This window comes from Microtus pennsylvanicus, chromosome 18 (genome assembly GCF_037038515.1).
Source record: "Microtus pennsylvanicus isolate mMicPen1 chromosome 18, mMicPen1.hap1, whole genome shotgun sequence".
NCBI classification, from domain to species: domain Eukaryota; kingdom Metazoa; phylum Chordata; class Mammalia; order Rodentia; family Cricetidae; genus Microtus; species Microtus pennsylvanicus.
The window spans coordinates 42839349-42857430 of NC_134596.1; the positions used below are offsets into that span (position 1 = coordinate 42839349).

At 38.8% G+C, this 18082-nt stretch overlaps 1 protein-coding gene across 3 annotated transcripts in view; it reads left to right on the forward strand.

Annotated features, from left to right (window-relative positions):
• Positions 1-18082, forward strand: part of C2cd3 (C2 domain containing 3 centriole elongation regulator) — an 88033-nt gene that overhangs the window by 3676 nt on the left and 66275 nt on the right. For all 3 annotated transcript variants that reach the window (XM_075952359.1, XM_075952360.1, XM_075952361.1), the window contains exons 3-8: positions 3669-3826; positions 9741-9958; positions 10654-10901; positions 14086-14218; positions 15047-15169; positions 17168-17315. In XM_075952359.1, coding sequence (XP_075808474.1) covers positions 3669-3826; positions 9741-9958; positions 10654-10901; positions 14086-14218; positions 15047-15169; positions 17168-17315 — 1028 coding nt within the window. The remainder of the gene's footprint in view (positions 1-3668; positions 3827-9740; positions 9959-10653; positions 10902-14085; positions 14219-15046; positions 15170-17167; positions 17316-18082) is intronic.

The window sequence follows — 18082 nt, forward strand, 5'->3', positions numbered from 1 at the left end:
TACAGTTAGGCTAGGTTCTCAAGAACATAGAGTCTCAGTTTTCTGTTGTGAGGAGAATAATATGTTCCTATTAGGAATTATCATGGAACTTAATTGAAAAAGTAAAGTGACCAGTCCAGTACCTACTACATTGTAGGTTTAAGGTCTACACAGATATTTTCTGAGGAACTGGGGGACAAAGTTTTAAAGTATTGTACCTACCAAGAGCTGACACAAAGCATTAATGAGTGATGCCAAGCAGTATGTGAGTAAATATGCAATTACTCACACATAGAAAATTGTGACTACTCTAGGTCGCCATTAACGGACAATTGTGTAAATTACTAGGAAACCAGAATCCTACTTCTGCTTTTTACTTTCTACTTTATATTGAATAAACCTTTTCATCTTTCTGGACTTTAATTTTCCTATAGATAATTTGAAGGAGCCTAACACAAAATAATATGTTCATGCCCAAATTTCATTTTCTAGTTAGAAAAGAAATGGGAAAGGCAGTGTTTGAATAGGACACCAATGGGGGTGAACCTTGTAAGAGAAGAGCCAGCTGTCAACATAACCATGATATGTTCTCTAGAAAGTAGATAGCCAAGTTGGGACGGTGAAATGGCTCAAAGACAATTGCCACAGAGCCTGACCACCAGATTTTGGACCAAAGGTTCCACAAGGTAGAGGAAGAAAGCTGAGTCCTGCAAGTGGTCCTCTGACTGCTACTTGTGCACCGTGACAGTGTACCCTTCAACAAATAAACAAATGAAATAGACAGAAAGAAAATGAGAAACCAAGAGGTCTATAATTCCTTCATATCAGTGTCTACTATAACTGAAAACTTGGGGAAAGTATGACTATTTCTGAATTCTTTTCTGTATCCCTTTCTCTCTTCTGTATCCCTTTCTTGCATACCACACTTAAGATGCAAAAGGTAAGCTAATGAGTAGTTTATAGATTGGCACAAAACAAAGAGTCCAGGGTAAATAGAAATAGCAAACCAATGAGTTCAGATAAAACAAAAACACAGGGAGCGATAGCATGTTTGATAGTTTATGAAATACTTTCAAGTCTGTCATCTTATAAAAGCAATCCTATGGTGTAGTGAGGTGATTGCTTATTCATTCCCTTAATTTCTTTTATCTTACTCAGAAAAGATGTTGGTACTGTTGCTAAACATTATAGCCTTTTTGTTGAAGGAAAGTGAAAATACAGTTGAAGGATTAAGTTGAAGCCTCTGGGGTGGCCTAGAATGCATGCCCTGAGGCCCTGCCCATTTGCTATGGGTAGTAGGCTTATTTTCTAGATGGTGGGTTTGACATTCAAAGAATTAAAAGTGATTAACCCAAGATCACCTCAACTCTAGCCCTAATTTTAGGAAGACTATTAGCTCCAGGTTCACTAATATTTCCACTCTTTTATGCAAAGTAGAGAGCTTGGATTTGGAGAGGTAGCTTAGAGTACTGTCTACTATTCCAGAAGACCTGGCTTCGGTTCCCAGCACTCACATGGCAGCTGTCAACTGGTTGTACCACCAGTTCCAATGAGTCCAAGGCCTTCTGGCCTCCAAGGGAGACCAGGCACAAAAGTGGTACATAGGCATACATGTGGGCAAACTCCCATACACATACATTTTTTTAAGCATAGAAGACTTGATAACACCTCATTGCTTCTTTTATGTCTTTTTTCCTTTACTCTTTACTCTTTTGCCAGAAGTAGTATCCATAAATATTCCAAAACACACTTCAGTGACCCTCGACCATCCCGTCGTCACCACTGTGGTAATCAGAGAAGACTCAGTTGGAATGAGTGCCAGTGGGAATGTGAATAATACTGAATGATAGTACAGCAAAAATGAAGGAAGGATAAAGATCATAAATTTGTTAAGACTGAAATGTTTTCTTCTTTGGGCAACATATAGTAAGGTAACATGGTAGACTCAACTTTAGAATTGGATAGAACTAAGTTTTAGCCCATTGTGATGACTTTAAAACTTACTGAACCTAGGAATGTTACATGGCCTCTCTGATCTTGTTTAACCCCCAACCTAGAGTTAGAACACCTATATCGGAGAATTGTAAAGGAGGGACAAGGGCCAGGGATTTACTTAGTGGTAGAGTGCTTGGCACAAAGCCTTGGGTTTGGTTCTTTGCTCTGGAAAAATAAAGCCCAATGAAGTGATGCATTGTGTAAAGACACCTGCCACCAAGTCTGATGACCTGAGTTTTATCCCCAGGCTCCACATGGTAGAAGGAGAGAACCCATTTCTGCAAGTTGTCCTGTGACCTCCACCTATGTGCTGTGATATGCTTCATACACAACGCAAAAATAAGTGAAAATGTATTTTAAAAAATGATTATAAAGAGAATAATGAGGCTTGTAAGAATCTAGCTGTTAGTAAGTAACCAAAGATGTTGATCCATTTCCTTTTCCACATATGTATATCATTGGCAGCCTACAGAGTACTTTAGATCAGTTTATGTAATTTTTTGAGATAAGCACCAGCAAAAGGGTTATGGTCTGTTAAGTAATTTGTTTAAAGTCATATAATAGTCACTCAGTTCAGTAGCTGCTGTGTGGGAAGACACTGTCCTGTGTAATCTATATGCAGTATCCTCAGTTCCCCCACACAGATGTTAAGATGCCTATTTTATAGATGGTTCTACCAAAACAGCTTCTGACTATTAAAGCAAAGAAAAACCCACATGGACCTACATGGTTTCCATTTAAGTATTGAACAAGTAGTAATAATGAACCATTACTTAGCTTTGATAAGAAAATACTCAGAGTTTGTACTGTTCTGACATGATATTAATTCCATTTGTGTGCATTTTATTCTCTTTCCATGATTTAAGATCCTAAAAGAATGAGAGATAAATTGTAGAATGTAGTTAAGGTGACTATTTCTGTTTGTCTTGGTTTCAAGTGTTTTGGGTACCTCAATATTCTAAAACAAGCAATGAGATTCTGGGAGGTCAAGACAAACCCCTATAGTCATGCAGAGTAGCCCTTTCTCTAAGTCAATACTGAAAGAATGAGAATGAAGTTACTAAGAGCTGTTGCATTTATATTTCAAGTATTTTCAGACTAATGCTTGAGTTCTTGGCAAATAAATTTACTAGTACTTTTTGTGTGTGTGTGTAGACCTGGCTGGCTTCCAGCTCATAGAAATCAATCACTATGTCTCTATCCCTATGGTGCTGAGATTGAAGGTTTATGTACCTGGCTGAATACATTTACTGGTACTTTTAAAGATGTGTGTGTGTGTGTGTGTGTGTGTGTGTGAGAGAGAGAGAGAGAGAGAGAGAGAGAGAGAGAGAGAGAGAGAGAGAGACTAGCTGGCAAACTCCTGGTATCTACCTGTCTCTACTTTGTGCTGGGATTGCAAGTACATACCACCTTGTATGACATTTTTATATGGATTCTGGGAATTGGACCCAGATCCTTGCGCTTATAAGCTAAATATTCAGTATAACCCCCTGTACTATACAGCACTTGTCATTCCTCTCTAAAACTTCTGTTCTGTTGGTGTTGGGCTTGCTTCTCCTTCCTCATAAGGTATAGTAAGGAAGTGCCTGACTTACTTCAAATTTTAAGTTTTTTTTTATTATATACCCTTTGACCTATTTCCAAAACCAAAATAATGGAAACTGTCTGAATATGTTGTAATTGTTTCTGATTAGATATGGCTGTGCTGGTATTGGAAGTCATCACCAAACTTGATCATCTTCCTGTTGGCAGAGTTCAAATCAGTGGACTTGCCCAGCTGTCTCCAACCCATCAAATCAATGGATTTTTTACCATTGTTTCACCAGTATCTAAGAAACTTGGAGAACTTCAGGTAAAAATGTTCTAATTCTTTACCGCTGTCTTATCACTTTTCTCGTTATTGTGACCAGATACCTGATATGAAGCAACTTAAGGCTTTATTTTGATTCCTGATTGAAGGTACAGTTACTTGTAGGGAAGACATGGCAGCAGGAGCTTGAGGCTGCTTGCTCACATCGAGGATTAGGAAGCAAAGATAGGACAGGAGCCTATGAACCTCAAGCCCCACCCTATGCTTCACTTCTGTCAGTGAGGCCCCACTCCTATAGGTTCCTCAACTCTCCAAAACAGCCTCACGCGCTGGGGACCAAGTGTTCAAACACTGTTTGACCGACCAGTAACAACTGCAAAGAATAAAATCTGGGGGCAGGAATCAAGTCTTCGAGAATGAGTCCCATGTCTCATGAAGAGTACTTCCTTGTCCTTGCTCATTCTGCACTTGACTTGTTTCCTTTTTCTAAACCCAGCACCAGGAAACTTTCACACTCCGGTTGCGCTCTCCTTCTTTGCACTGTACTGAATCCATAGGATTAATTATGTCTTCGTTGATCTAGTGCAGTAACCAGAATTGTTTATTGGTAGGATCCCCATTTAGAGTCTAGACTCCCTAAAGTATGAGACTCTATTTTCTTCCTTTGTTTTCTGCCAGTTCCTAATATAGTGCCCAGAAGCCTTTGTTTCAGTCATGTAAGTGCTATCTTTAATATTGTCACTCATTGATTCAATTTGTATTTTTATGTGTATATTTTTTATTGTTTTTATTGAGCTATACATTATTCTGTGCTCCCCTCCCTTCCTCCTCCTCTTCTACCTTTTCCCGCCAATTTGTATTTCTGATGCACTTTTATGTACCAAGAATGCAGAAATATGACACAGCTCTCTCATGCAGTTTTTTAGAACACAGTATGGTATATACTATACTGTAGGTATGAGAGGGTTCTGTGAAGACCATAGATTCCTTGTCTGAGGAGACTCTGGGAGAGCTTCAGAATGATCACCTCACAAATTCAAGTGACAAATGAATTCTTTCAGGAGCCCTATGCTTCTTCCTGTAAGCGGTAAGATGACCTGTGAAGACGGTTCTCTATTCTCTTGACTCAGAAAGCCCTAAAAAAAAAAATAAAAGAAGCAAATCATGATGTTCAAATCTTCATGTTTCCTTGATGGCCCAGGCCATCAAGAGTGTGTGTGTTTAAAAAGCCACCACGTATCTGGAAAGTATCACTTTAAAGAAGCCATGTGTGTTGTTTCCACATTATAATGGTGGAGTCCGTAGGTGCAGCCAGGCCAAACAGTGGGACTGGACAAGTAGAGTGCTGAAATTTTACTACACGTGCTTAAGAATGGATAGAGTGATGCTGAACTTACGAGTTGGGTGTAGATTCTCATCGTTAAACAAAGTGGACAAAGTTCCTAGGTGTGCCATTGAACTTACAGAGAGCTCAGGCTGGATTAACCTGCCCATGAACCTGCCACAGTGAGGTGACCCTCACTGAAAAGGAGCAAACTGTTCCAAAGCCAGAAAGGGAGGCTACATAGGACAAAAGATATCCCAGAAGAAACTGAAGAAACTAAAATTTACGGTATGGGAATAAATTTAGCATTAAATAAATACAACTAAAAATTTTAAAAAGTCCGTTGGTTTTACACTTTGCCGAATTTGCCCTAAAGCTAATACAAAAAGTTAAATAAATAGGAAAAGAAACCAAGAAAAAGTAAGGAAAGAACACTAACATTACCAGACACAAGAATGCACCACAGAAGCATACGTCATATGTCATGCAACAGAATATCAACTCCAAAAACCCCGCAATTTAGGGGAAGAGCTCAAGGATTTGTCAATGGATTTGCGTCATTTTTATTCAGAAAGCAGTGCTGCCTTCCGTTGATGTCTGTATGGCGAAGTGAGGCTAAACTCATGTGTTTCTGCTGCTGTAGGATTTGCATCAGGCCTGCAAAATGCTAAACTTATGTTTCAAAAGCTATAAAGGTACTCTCCTGTGGGAGTGCATTCTGCTCTCTCAGTCTTCAGCAGCACTCAGCTTTGTATACCTCAGTCTTACAGAAATACTCCAAAGAGAGAGAAAGCTCTGCATCCTTGGGGCTAGTTATGGCAGTGTCTTCCCAGTACTAGAGAAATGAAGACAGGTTGTTCAACAGAATTAATTGTAGTTTGATAATGACAAAAGTGAATTTAGATGGTACTACATGTATACATATGATTGATGCGTAGGGAAAAATCAGATGGTACTACATACATGCATATGATTGATGCCTAGGAAAAAATCAGATGGTACTACATGTATGCATGTGATTGATACCTAGGGAAAAATAAGATGGTACTACATACATGCTTATGATGGATGCCTAGGAAAAAATCAGATGGTACTACATGTATGCATGTGATTGATACCTAGGGAAAAATCAGATGGTACTACATACATGCTTATGATGGATGCCTAGGGAAAATGAGATGGTACTACATACATGCATATGATTGATGCCTAGGAAAAAAATCAGATGGTACTACATGCATGCATGGGATTGATGCCTAGGAAAAAATCAGATGGTACTACATACATGCATATGATTGATGCCTAGGAAAAAAATCAGATGGTACTACATGCATGCATGGGATTGATGCCTAGGAAAAAATCAGATGGTACTACATGCATGCATGGGATTGATGCCTAGGAAAAAAATCAGATGGTACTACATGTATGCATGTGATTGATACCTAGGGAAAAATAAGGAATGATAATAGCAGTTGGAATATAGGATTCTATGTAGCCTTTTGTGGTGGTGGTGGTTTTATTTTTATGATCAAGATATAATTTGAAAATATGAAATCTACCCTTTTAAAGTATGTAGTTCAGTTTTTGTTTTGTTTTGTTTGTTTTCTAAGTATAGTCACCAGATTATACAAGCTTTACTACTTTCTAATTTCAGGACATTTCTTTCATTCCAAAACTCAGCACTGTACTCATTATCAGCCACTCTTCCACGATCCCGGACATCCCCACCCCTGGCATATCAGGCTACTTTCTGTCCTTTTATTTCCTATCCCTGCCATTTCAAATATAGTGTGAGCTTTTTTGAAACTGTCTTCTTTCACTTAGCATAATGTTTTTAAGATTTAAATATATTGTAGCATATATTCCTTTTTGTGGGTGAAATATTTGATTGTATACATAGACATCATTTTGTTTATGATTTTTGATTCATGGGCATTGGATTTCTTAGCTTCTGTGAGCAACTCGAAGTTTTTCGTGAACATGGGCTTTCAGTTCCCTTGGGCACATACGTGGGAGTAGAGTTGGTGGGTGATATGGCACTTTGTTTAACTTTTTGAGGAACTACTAAAGTTTTCCAAAATAGCTGTACTATTTTTTGACCATATTTAAATGTAATTTATGTAATAAGATTTTCAAACGTAAAGGTCATTGGATTTGAATTGTGTTTTAATAGAAAATTGAGACAGAAGTTAGACTCTGAAGATAAGAAGTTCGGTAACAAGGAGCAGCAGTGAGGCAGAGCAGCAATTAGAATTTCCTTTTCTCCAGGCCTGGGAATGTGGCTCAGTGGTTAGCAGTGCTTGCTGTTTTCCAGAGGACCAGAATTCGGTTTCCAGCACCCATGTTGGGCAGCTCATAACTGTCTATAAGTATAGCTCCAGAGAATACAACACCTCTGACATCTACAGGCACTTGCATTCATAATCACATAACTACACACACACACACACACACAATTTTAAATAAAACAAATCTTTATAACAAAGAGATACATTTAAAAAAAAGTATTTTTAAAAAATTTCTTTTTTCCAGATAAGCGACTGTGAAAGAAGGGTGTAGTAGGATATAATGGAGAATATACAGCTGGGGAGATTACTCATTAAAGTGCTTGCTGTCCTTACACATCTAAATAGTGTTTACTGCACACAGATCCACTGCATTTGGTGGGAGTCCTTTTCAAAATTTTGCCATCCTCAGTAGGATTTATTCCATTTTCATCATGCATTTTTTTCTACAGAATGGCTGTAGTTTGTTTCATAATCCTATTGACATAATGGTTTGATATCACATTTTGTCCATATATTATCCACTATTATTTTAAATTTCTCAAGTCTCTTTTTCTTCTTTCATGGACACAGAAAAATACTCCACTTTCTTTGCATACACACATTTATATATGGCATAAAAATAGACTCAGGGCTGTTTTGAAAGAGGAAGGTGTCTAGTAGAAGGGGGAAGGGAAACAGGAGTCTGTGGGGGATATTGTCATAAAGCACATAATATATTTGAATTCAAGTGTTATTATCAGGGCTATGGGAACAGCTCAGTGGGCAAAGTGCATGCTGTGCAAGTGTGAGGACCTGCGTTCAGATCCAAAGAACCCATGTAAAGCTGGGCTTGGTAGTGCATGTCTACAGTCCGTGTTCCTAAAGCAAGGTGGGAGGCAGAGACATAAGAATTCCAGAAGTTCATGGTCCAGCTAGCCTGTCTGCACACTGGTGAACAAGAGACTCTCCAAAACAAAGTGGAAAGACCAGAACTCAAGATTGTCCTCTGACTTCAATGCAGCACCACAGCACGCACACCCATGCCTCTCTTACACACAAACACACAAGGCACACAAAGATGATTTAAAATGTCATTATGAAAACCATCACTGTGTACAATGAGTATGTGAAAAAGAAACATAACACTTTCCTCATGTCCCTACTGTAAGAAAGACAGCAGATTTCGGAACCGACAGACATTAACAGAATGCCACAAGTAACCCTACATGTTAAAATTTGACAACCTAGATGAAATGGCCTGATTCTTCTCAAACTGAACTACAGGAATTCCCTGAAGAAGAAGAAATACTCTGAATAGATCTGGTACTATTTGAAAAAATTGAATTTGCAATTTTAGACCTGCCAAAAAAGAAAGCTCTAGGCCTAGATCACTTTATCAGCAAATTCTTCCAAACATTTAAGAAAGAAAAAAAATACCACCAATCTTATTGTCTCTTTCAGAAAAATTGAAAAGGAGAAAACATTATTCTGAGGCATGTAGCACTTTGATACCTAAACTAGAGAGGGAAAATACAGGAAAACTGCAGAACAGTATCCCTCATGAACCTAGACCTCAAAATTCCCAAGAAAATACCAGCAAACTGGGGTACAGGAACTGTACAGGAAGAATAATCCTGTCCCCAAGAGTTTTCCCCAGGAATGCAAAGCTGCTTCAGTATTTATTAAGGAGCCAGTGTGGAAAGACATCAGTCATGTTGTGCCAACCAGTCTGTGCTACCCAGTCTATAAAAAACTAAAGAATGTGGTTTGTGCCTTCAAGGGATTCATAATATGTTTGTGTGATAGGTAAGTGATGCAAATATGCTCTCTAAACCTTGGTTTTGGAGATAGATTCTTACCAGGTAGCATAGACTGACTGGGGAATCATAATTTTCCTGCCTTCACACCCTAAGTGCTGGTATTACTAGGCATACCTCACCACATCTGGCCTCTGCTTTTTCCTTAACCTCACAGTTATGAGAATATAAGTTCCTGACTTGTGTCATCACTGCAGTGATCTGGATGGGGAATACAGCGCATTCCTGGCCTATAGTAAAGTGTTCAGTAAGTAGTGATTATAGTGATGGGTAGACAGTAAGGGGCATCCTGAAGAAGGCAATGACTTTGATATCTTTATCTAGGCATGAGAGAATCGAGGCCTGAATAAAAGTGCAGAGCTGTGAATATAGGGCATTGGTCTGTCTCACACAAAGAAATGAAGCATAGTGAGAGAGGTTCTTGAAGTCAGCAGAAATCTAGGCCTACTCTTGTGAGGAACAGGTAGACATTAACTTTTGTCAGGCAGGGATTTCTTACAGTTAGTTACTGGAGGCTGAAGAAAATCTATTGTTTCATGTTCTTTCAGGTTTCACTTGCCCTGGAACCTCTGTCAGATACTTACAACAGCTATAAGCCTCTTCCTACCACCGACATGACAGAAAATGTGCTTTTATCTGAGCGAGGACTCCGAGAGAATACTGAATCCAGCAATGCTCTATCTATGATTCCATCTTGTGGGGAACCTGCCATCAAAACTGAAGGAAAAGAATTAGCAGGCACCAGCAGTAGATCAGCCACACCAAGGTAACACTCACGTCTCCAAGTCTCTGCATCTGCTCTCATTGTCCTATTGAACATCTGAACAGTGAAACACAGTTATTTATTCAGCAGCCAGCTCTTACGCACCCACTGCTGCCCAGGACACCAGACACTGGCACAGAAATAATCAAGACACAATTCCTGGGGCCAAAGAGGTAGCTCAGTGGTAGAATGCAGTCTTAGTGTGCCCCAAATTACAGCAGTCGCAAAACCCCTACAAGTCCTGTTTTTAAGGACTGCTCACAGTCCAGTAGAGAAGCCAGTGTGCACATATGACTAAAGTTTACAGATGTCATTATACATGGCAGGGGAAAGGTCATTGTTTTGTGAAATGGAATGAAGTATGAGAAACAGATTTTTGTCTTGATTACTTGTGAAGTAATCTGCATTGTATGAAACTGTGTAGATACACACACTCCCTTTCCCTGTGTGGTAATCTCTGTTTTGTATCACTTAAAGTATAACCCACAACTGTGGTAAGGTCTATATTCCTTTAATTGAGGAGATAAAAAGCAGATATATAAAAACACAACACAAAAAAAGAAACAACAACAAAAACCCAAAAACCAAAAAACTTCTCACAAGGCCCCAGCTACAGCGCCCTCGTGGATGACCTATCTCTGACAAGGTGGAATATTTCCAAGACAGGGTATGAGCTGCTGGCTCTTTCTTTCTAACAGGGGGAAGGACCACTTGTACTTTGCAGAGAACCTCGATGCAGTAAAGAGTTCTTTGTGTGGACCACAGCATCACCTTAATTCAGAGCCAAGTTTAGAGACAGTATTGCTGAGAGGCAAAGCCCCACAGAAGCAGATGTCCCTCCTAAACAGTTCTGAATTTCAGCCACAAATTAGTACAGTCACCAAGAGTCACAGTGACTCATTCATCCTGTCTTCAAACAACCCCCCTACAAAGGACCTTCTTTCAGGTATGTATCTATCTGTGACCTAAGGCTTCACTGTATTTATTGGGATTACTCTGCTTGTTAGCCTGCCCACAAAGGAAAGCAAGACTTCTCAGTGAACTGAACAGCCAAATAAAAGTGTGAGAACTTGCTGTCATCCAGACTCTCATGTAAAGGACTGCTAATTAGATGTTTTTACTTTAAATTAGTATATGGCAATTGTGTTTGTGGGGTATAGTATATTTCAATGTGCATATACAGTAGGTAATGATCAAATCAGGTTACATCTATCATCTCAGACACTTATCTTTTGTGTTAGAAACATTTAAAATGTCCTTTACGGAGTTGGTAAGATAGCTCAGCTTCTCCCGCCAAGCCTTGCTGAGTGTGATTCCCCCCCCACCCACATGGTGAAAGAAAGAATTGACTCCTGCAAGTTGTTGTCTAACTTCCACACATACAGGTGGCGTGTTCTGACCTCCCACCCCACTGCATGCACACACACACACACACACACACACACACACACAATAGTAATTTAATTTTCAAAACACAATGTCCTTTATTAGCTATTCTGCAACATTCAGTTGTCAGTCACAATTATTCTATGATGCTAGAGAACACTAGAAATTATACCTTATCAGCTGCACCCCTGTCCCCACTGGCCATTCCTTTCCTTCCCTCCCCCCACCCTTCCCCATTTTTGTTAATCTTTCTTGTATTATCTGTTTAGGGATCATCTTTCAAGCTTCCACAAATAGATGATAGGAAGTTTGTCTTTCTGTGCTTTGTTTCCCTTAATGATGTCCTCTGGGAACACATTATTCATTCATGTGCACCTAAGAACTTGTAATTAGATTGTTACATTGTGTGTTTGGATATGAGGGTAAAGCTTTTCTTATAGAAATGTATTAGTCCTTATCTGTCCCCAAATAATTTAAGGCAGCTAGAGTAGTACCAAATTCATTTCACATTCTAAAAACTGTTATTCTTCATGGGGACATTTAGTGTGATAGCATAAAGCATCTTTATTACTTAAGACTGGGAGTTAAATTCTATTTTAATATTTACAGTACTACAGAATACATAAAAGTAGAAGTCTGCTCATTTGTATGTTACTCTTCTCAGTTCTGTGATCAAGTATACCTGATAAGGTTTGTATTGGATTATGGTTTGAGAAGGAATACTTTCCATCATGGCACTAGGAGCACGAAACAGTAGATTGCATTGGGTTCTGCAACAGGAAGTGGGGTCAAGGCTATAGAAGGTCAAGACCTGCCCTTAGTGATCAACTTTGTCCAGCAAGGAAGGCACCATTCCAAGTTCCACAACCTTCCAAAACAGTGCCACCAGCTGGTGACCAAGTGTTCAAGCATTCACATTCAAACCACGATAAAAGGCAAGTGGGTGCAGCCTGTCTTGCCTCAGGTCAGGGAACACTATGCCGTCATTATTTCTGTGACATCAGGAGCATGACAGGAATGTATATCCACTCCCACTAATATTTCCAAAGGAGGTATCTGTACCATTTATTATATAATTATATAATATTATATATTATATTATTATAAAAACACTACTTGTTTTATGTTATTATGTGGTCTTGTATATTTTGCGATGATAGGGATTATATCTATGCCTTCTGCATACATAACATATACTCTACTAATGAGCTATGTTGTTCATATCTTTTATCTGAAATGTCTTAGGAATCCCAGTTTTTAAAAATATACTCTAGGGCCAGACTGTGATAGCACATGCCTTTAATGTCAGCACTCAGGAGGAAAGGCAGGTAGGTATCTGTGAGTTCAAGGCCAGCCTAGTCTACAGAGTGAACTCCAGGACAGCCAGGGATATACAGGGGAACCCTGAGTTGAAAAAACAACAACAAAAAAAAAAAAAAACAAACGAAAATATATGTGTGTTTGTCTGTCTTTGTGTGTATCTGAGTTCATTCCTGAAACTCACATAAAGGTGGAAGGAGAGAACTAACTTGCCCCTGACCTCCACATGCACACTATTGTAGCCATGGTCTGCACTCGTACATAAGCACCACATGTATACACACAATAATAATAAATACATTATACCCACATGCACACACACATGCATACACACTCCAAGATTATGAGCCATTGACTTTAGTCTTTTAATTTAAAGAGTCCATTGACAAGGAAGAAAATTGTCTACAACACTTAATACTTCATCAGCTTCTGCCTGGACTCTTGTATGTACTTGTGCCTCAGATTTTGAGGAAGGTATTTATTTGGTCATTAAGAAGGTATTTATCCAACACCTACCAAATGTCTGATGCTTTTCTTTTTTTTTTAAGATTTTATTTATTTATTATGTATAGAAAGTCTGCCTCCATGTATGCCTGCAGGCCAGAGGGTGCCAGATCTCATTACAGATGGTTGCTGGGAATTGAACTCAGGTCCTTTGGAAGAATAGTCAGTGCTCTTAACTGCTTAGCCATCTCTCCAGCCCTGTCTGGTGCTTTTCTATGTATCAGGGATGTAGCAGTTTAAAATTTTCTTTAAAAAGAGTCTGTCTTAGGAATCTGCTATTCTAGATGGGAAGACAAACTGGATAAATAAGTACTACATTTATTTATAGTACTTAGTACTTATTTATAGTACTTTATAGAGGGAAGTAATGGCAATGGAGGTAAATTAAGAAAGGGAGATGAGAGGGGAGGTTGCTAGTTTTGCATAAATTGTCAAAGTAAGATCTTGTTAAGAAAGTAATAGAATAGATTGTTATAGGTATGACTGGTTTCCAGAAGTTTAGGTAGCAGTGTAGTTGCCAGTGTTTTGGGGGTAGAAATATTGAAACTATTATAAATAAGAGAGCCAGAATAAGGTATCTGGATATGAAAATGAGTCATAGGCATCATTTACCTCATTATGATCAGACAGCAGTTGGGAGAGTTGGGAGGCTGGGACAAAACAGCTCCCACAATAGTATCAGTCTCTCTGGGATAGAATGTTCACTCATTGATGTAACATCTAACCACACGGTAGAAGCCCAGTAAACAACAGTTGTTAAATAACTTCCTCAAGGAATTTTCCGGCTTACAGAAGAACAGACCCAAAGGCCACTGCAGAACCTTGGGGCAAGTCACCCATAGGAGGACAGGTACTGTGAATACTGGAACCCTTCCTTCTGGATTTCAGATGCTTTCATTTTCTGTTTCTACTGCCTTCAGCTCTGTTAGAACAAGGCAATAAACTGAGGAATGCCATGTTGATTTCTGCAATGAACTCGAGCCCAGATACTAGCATGCTGCTGGACAAAGCTCCTCCTCCTATGCTGGAAGATGCTTTCAGATCCTCAGTGCCGTAAGTTAGTGACAAACACACACCCCTCTAGCTCATTTCTTCAGTTGTTGACTTACCTTGCTTTTTGTTGTTATGAATGGGATACTCTTGGAAATTTTCAGCAAATAATTCTTTTTTTTTTTAAACCTGGGCGATGGTGGTGCACATCTTTAATCCCAGCACTGGAGAGGCAGAGGCAGGTGGATCTGAGTTTGAGGCCAACCTGGTCTACAGAATGAATTCCAGGATATCTAGGGCTACACAGAGAAATCCTTTCTCAAAAAACAAAAATAATAATAATAACAATTCTTTTTCTTTAAATTTATTTTTATTTCATTTGAATTGGTGTTTTGCCTGTTTGTATGTCTGTATGAGGATGTCTGATTCCCCTTGAACTGAAGTTACAGACAGTTTTGAGCTGCCATGTGGGTGCTGGAACTTGAACCTGGATCCTTTGGAAGAGCAGCAAGTACTGCTGAACCATCTCTCCAGCCTCTCAGTAAATATTTCTTAATGTGGTGAGCCTACAGTAGAAGGTACTTAGAATCTAACACCTAACATTGGTGCTTGATGAATATATAAATGGATAAACTCTTCACTCTCTAAACTGGAATGCTTATATATAAAATGAAGATATTTTTCCCTCACTTCGGAAATGAAATGGGATTCTGGTGTTGGGAAGAAATTTGCACAGTGTAAAGTTTTATATACATTTAAGGCAGAGAAGCCTAAAAATGTTAAATTTTCTAAGTCAGACTAGTACCTTCTCTTTTTTAGTTTGATTAGGATTTAAATTTTTCCCATCTGTTAGCCATTCATGACAGAGTATTTTTCACACCTTGGAACCAGGAATTCATCTAAAAATCAATTTAAAGACCACAGTGGTGACCACCTCCTCCCTTTGACTGAGAACATGTTTTGTAAAGATGACATAAAAGTTGACACCAGAGCCATACAGCTGCTGCTAGGCAGGTAAGTACTTTTATCTAGCTTTCTTCCATTTAAAACTTCTTTCAATTCATTGAATACTTTGTTAGTAATACTTCCTTGGCCTGAGTCCTTCCCTTATCCTTAAACTAGGACTGTTTGCCTATTAAGTAAAAAGCCAGTGTATAGCCTTTCCTTCTAGTTTTGCTCACAGAATGGCTCGCAGCCCACCTCTCTGTCCTTGTCTCTCCATTCTCTTCATCATCTGTGTTAGCTGCTGTGACGAAGAGAGCATGACTTTTAACTAGGTGAAAGTTGAAGTCTGTTGCTTAGCATTGTAGCCTTAGGCAGTTATTTCAGCTTGGCAAAATTTTGGAAGTTTTTTTTTTTCAAACTTTGCAAAATTTCAGTGAGGTTGAGAATTGTGTATATAAAGGAGTTAGCATGGTGTTAGCACATAGAAGTTTAGTTAATTAATAATTAATTGTGAATATTGTTAACATGTTCACTAAAACCAGACTCATCGTGTACTGTCTCGTGAGGAACTACTGTAAACAGTACTGTCTTGATATGTTACACATGTTACATATACACAAGAAACATATTTTTAAGAATGCACAACTTACTTAAGGTTTGTTTTTTGGGGTTTTGTTTGTTTTTTAAGAGAGTGTCTAATGTAGCTCAAGGTAGCCTTGAGCTTGCTATGTGCTATGTAACTGAGAATGACAGTGAGCGCTGATCCTCCTACCACTGCCTCCCAAGTGCTGTAGGCATGCACCACAATGCCTGGCTTTTGCACTTAGTTTAATTTGGTTAAAATTTAAACTTATAGGAAAGTGGCAAGAGATATCACCTTTTGTTCCTTGTATCACCAAATGCATGCATGCAGGTAAACACTCATAAAATTTTTTTACAAATATGTTTTTTTAAAAAAACATGTTATATAAATGGATACCAAGAATATTTTCCAAAAATAGGGGGACAATTTTTGTTCCTAAGAGTCTAGCGAGATATCTCAGCAGATAAAGACACTTGGTGCCAAGTCTGACAACCTGAGTTCTGTCCCTGGAGCCCATGTGGTAGGAGAGAATCATTCTTACAAGTTGTCCCATGCATGGAAATGATCTTTCTCTCTCTCTCCCTCTCTCTTGCTCCTCTAAGTAAAGGAAATAAAACTACATAGTCTCATTTGAAGGTAATGATTGTGCACTTTTTTGTAGAAATTAAAAAGAATGGTAGCTAGATTGAAAAAGAAGCTGAGAAATAATAAATACTTGAGTCAGTGATCAGCATATGGTATTTAATATTATTGCTTTATTAGTAATGGATGTTCATTTAAATATTTTTCAGTTCACTAACATTAAGTATTTGTTATTATAAGAGAAAAATAAGCTGAATTTTTCCTTATAGTGTGAGTCACTCACATTTGTGCTTCCTCAGTTTGTAAACTCCTTGTAGTGTTTTATTCATTTTTGTTTGTTTTGCTTCTCGAGACAGAGTTTCTTTGTGTAGACTTGGCTGTCCTTGAACTCAATCTGTAGACCAGGCTGGCTTCAAATTCACAGAGCTTATCCAGTTTTATATCCAATGTAAAATTAATCATGTCATAATAATTCCAAAATACATATGTTTGTTTAATTGAAGAAGACGTTTTTGTGAATTAGCTCTTTTTTCACAAAAACATTTACTTTAAAAAAAAATGATAGTTACCATTTTTTTTCTCCCAGCTAGAGCACAGTTACCACAAGGAGCACAGCTTGACCTAGGTTAGGTTAGCCATCTCTATGGCAACCACAGCACATACTAGATGGCCAGCAGACACTTGCTGAGAACACAATGCTTTTCAGTAGTGGGTTTTGAGTCCTAATTGACATCATCCCAAGAGAGGCAAAATGGAGTTGGAAAAGGGCACCAGTAGTTTGTGGAGAGTGAGTCCTTAGCATTCCTCCTTTCGCTGTTAGGAAGTTTTGCCAGAGGTGGGGGTGGGGGTGGGGCGGGTAGTTCCACCATTAAAATCTTTGCCTTTGTTTTTCTTGTCTCTAGTGCTGAATTATCCCAGGGTCATTTCTGGAATGGATTAGGTTCGCCTCCAGACTCCCCATCTCCTGGAAGTGATGTGTACTGCAGCAGTGACCTGAATGACCCTCAGTATGACCAGAGTCTCCTGGAGAACTTGTTTTACACAGCACCTGTGAGTCATTGCATCTGAAGTTCCACAAATCAGGGAACACAGCATTAGCAGCCACAGTCACAGTACTCGCGGGAAGCTGTTCATTTTACATACAGCTTATTTAATAATGATGACAGCCAGAGAAGAAAGTATTATCATTTACAGAAAAGAGACAGGCCTAGTGACACTTTATTATTTTATCCCAAGAATACGTAGCAAGTGTCATAGCCAGAATCAGATTCAGATTCAGCCGCGCCCAGAACCTGTGTTGCAGTGTGTCATATGGCTTTGTTGGAGCTAATACAGGCATACTTCAGAGCCCACTCAGTGTCTATTCAGAAAAGTCCAGAAACATTTCTACTCACAGGTAACAGAACCCTCTTTGGGCTTGTAAAACAGGCAATTCTTTTCAGGCAGTTCTACTTTATTCCAACCTTTTTATGTCAAGCTGTATGAGGAGTTGCTGGTTTAGCATCTTCTAGACCAGTGGTTCTCAGCCTGTGGCTTGCAGCCTCTTTGGGGTCATAGCAGATATTTACATTATAACAGTAGTAAAGTTACAGTTATGAAGTAGCAATGAAAATAATTTTTTGGTGGGGGTCACCACAACATGAAGAACTTTATTAAAGGGTCATGGAATTAGGAACCACTGTTGTAGATGCTATAAATAGTGAGTTAATTGCTTTCCACAAGTAATCCTGGAGATTATTATCATGTTCCTCAAATAATTGTTTGTTACCATACAAAATACCTGAGGTAGGCTAACTTTATAAAGAAGAGAGATTTAT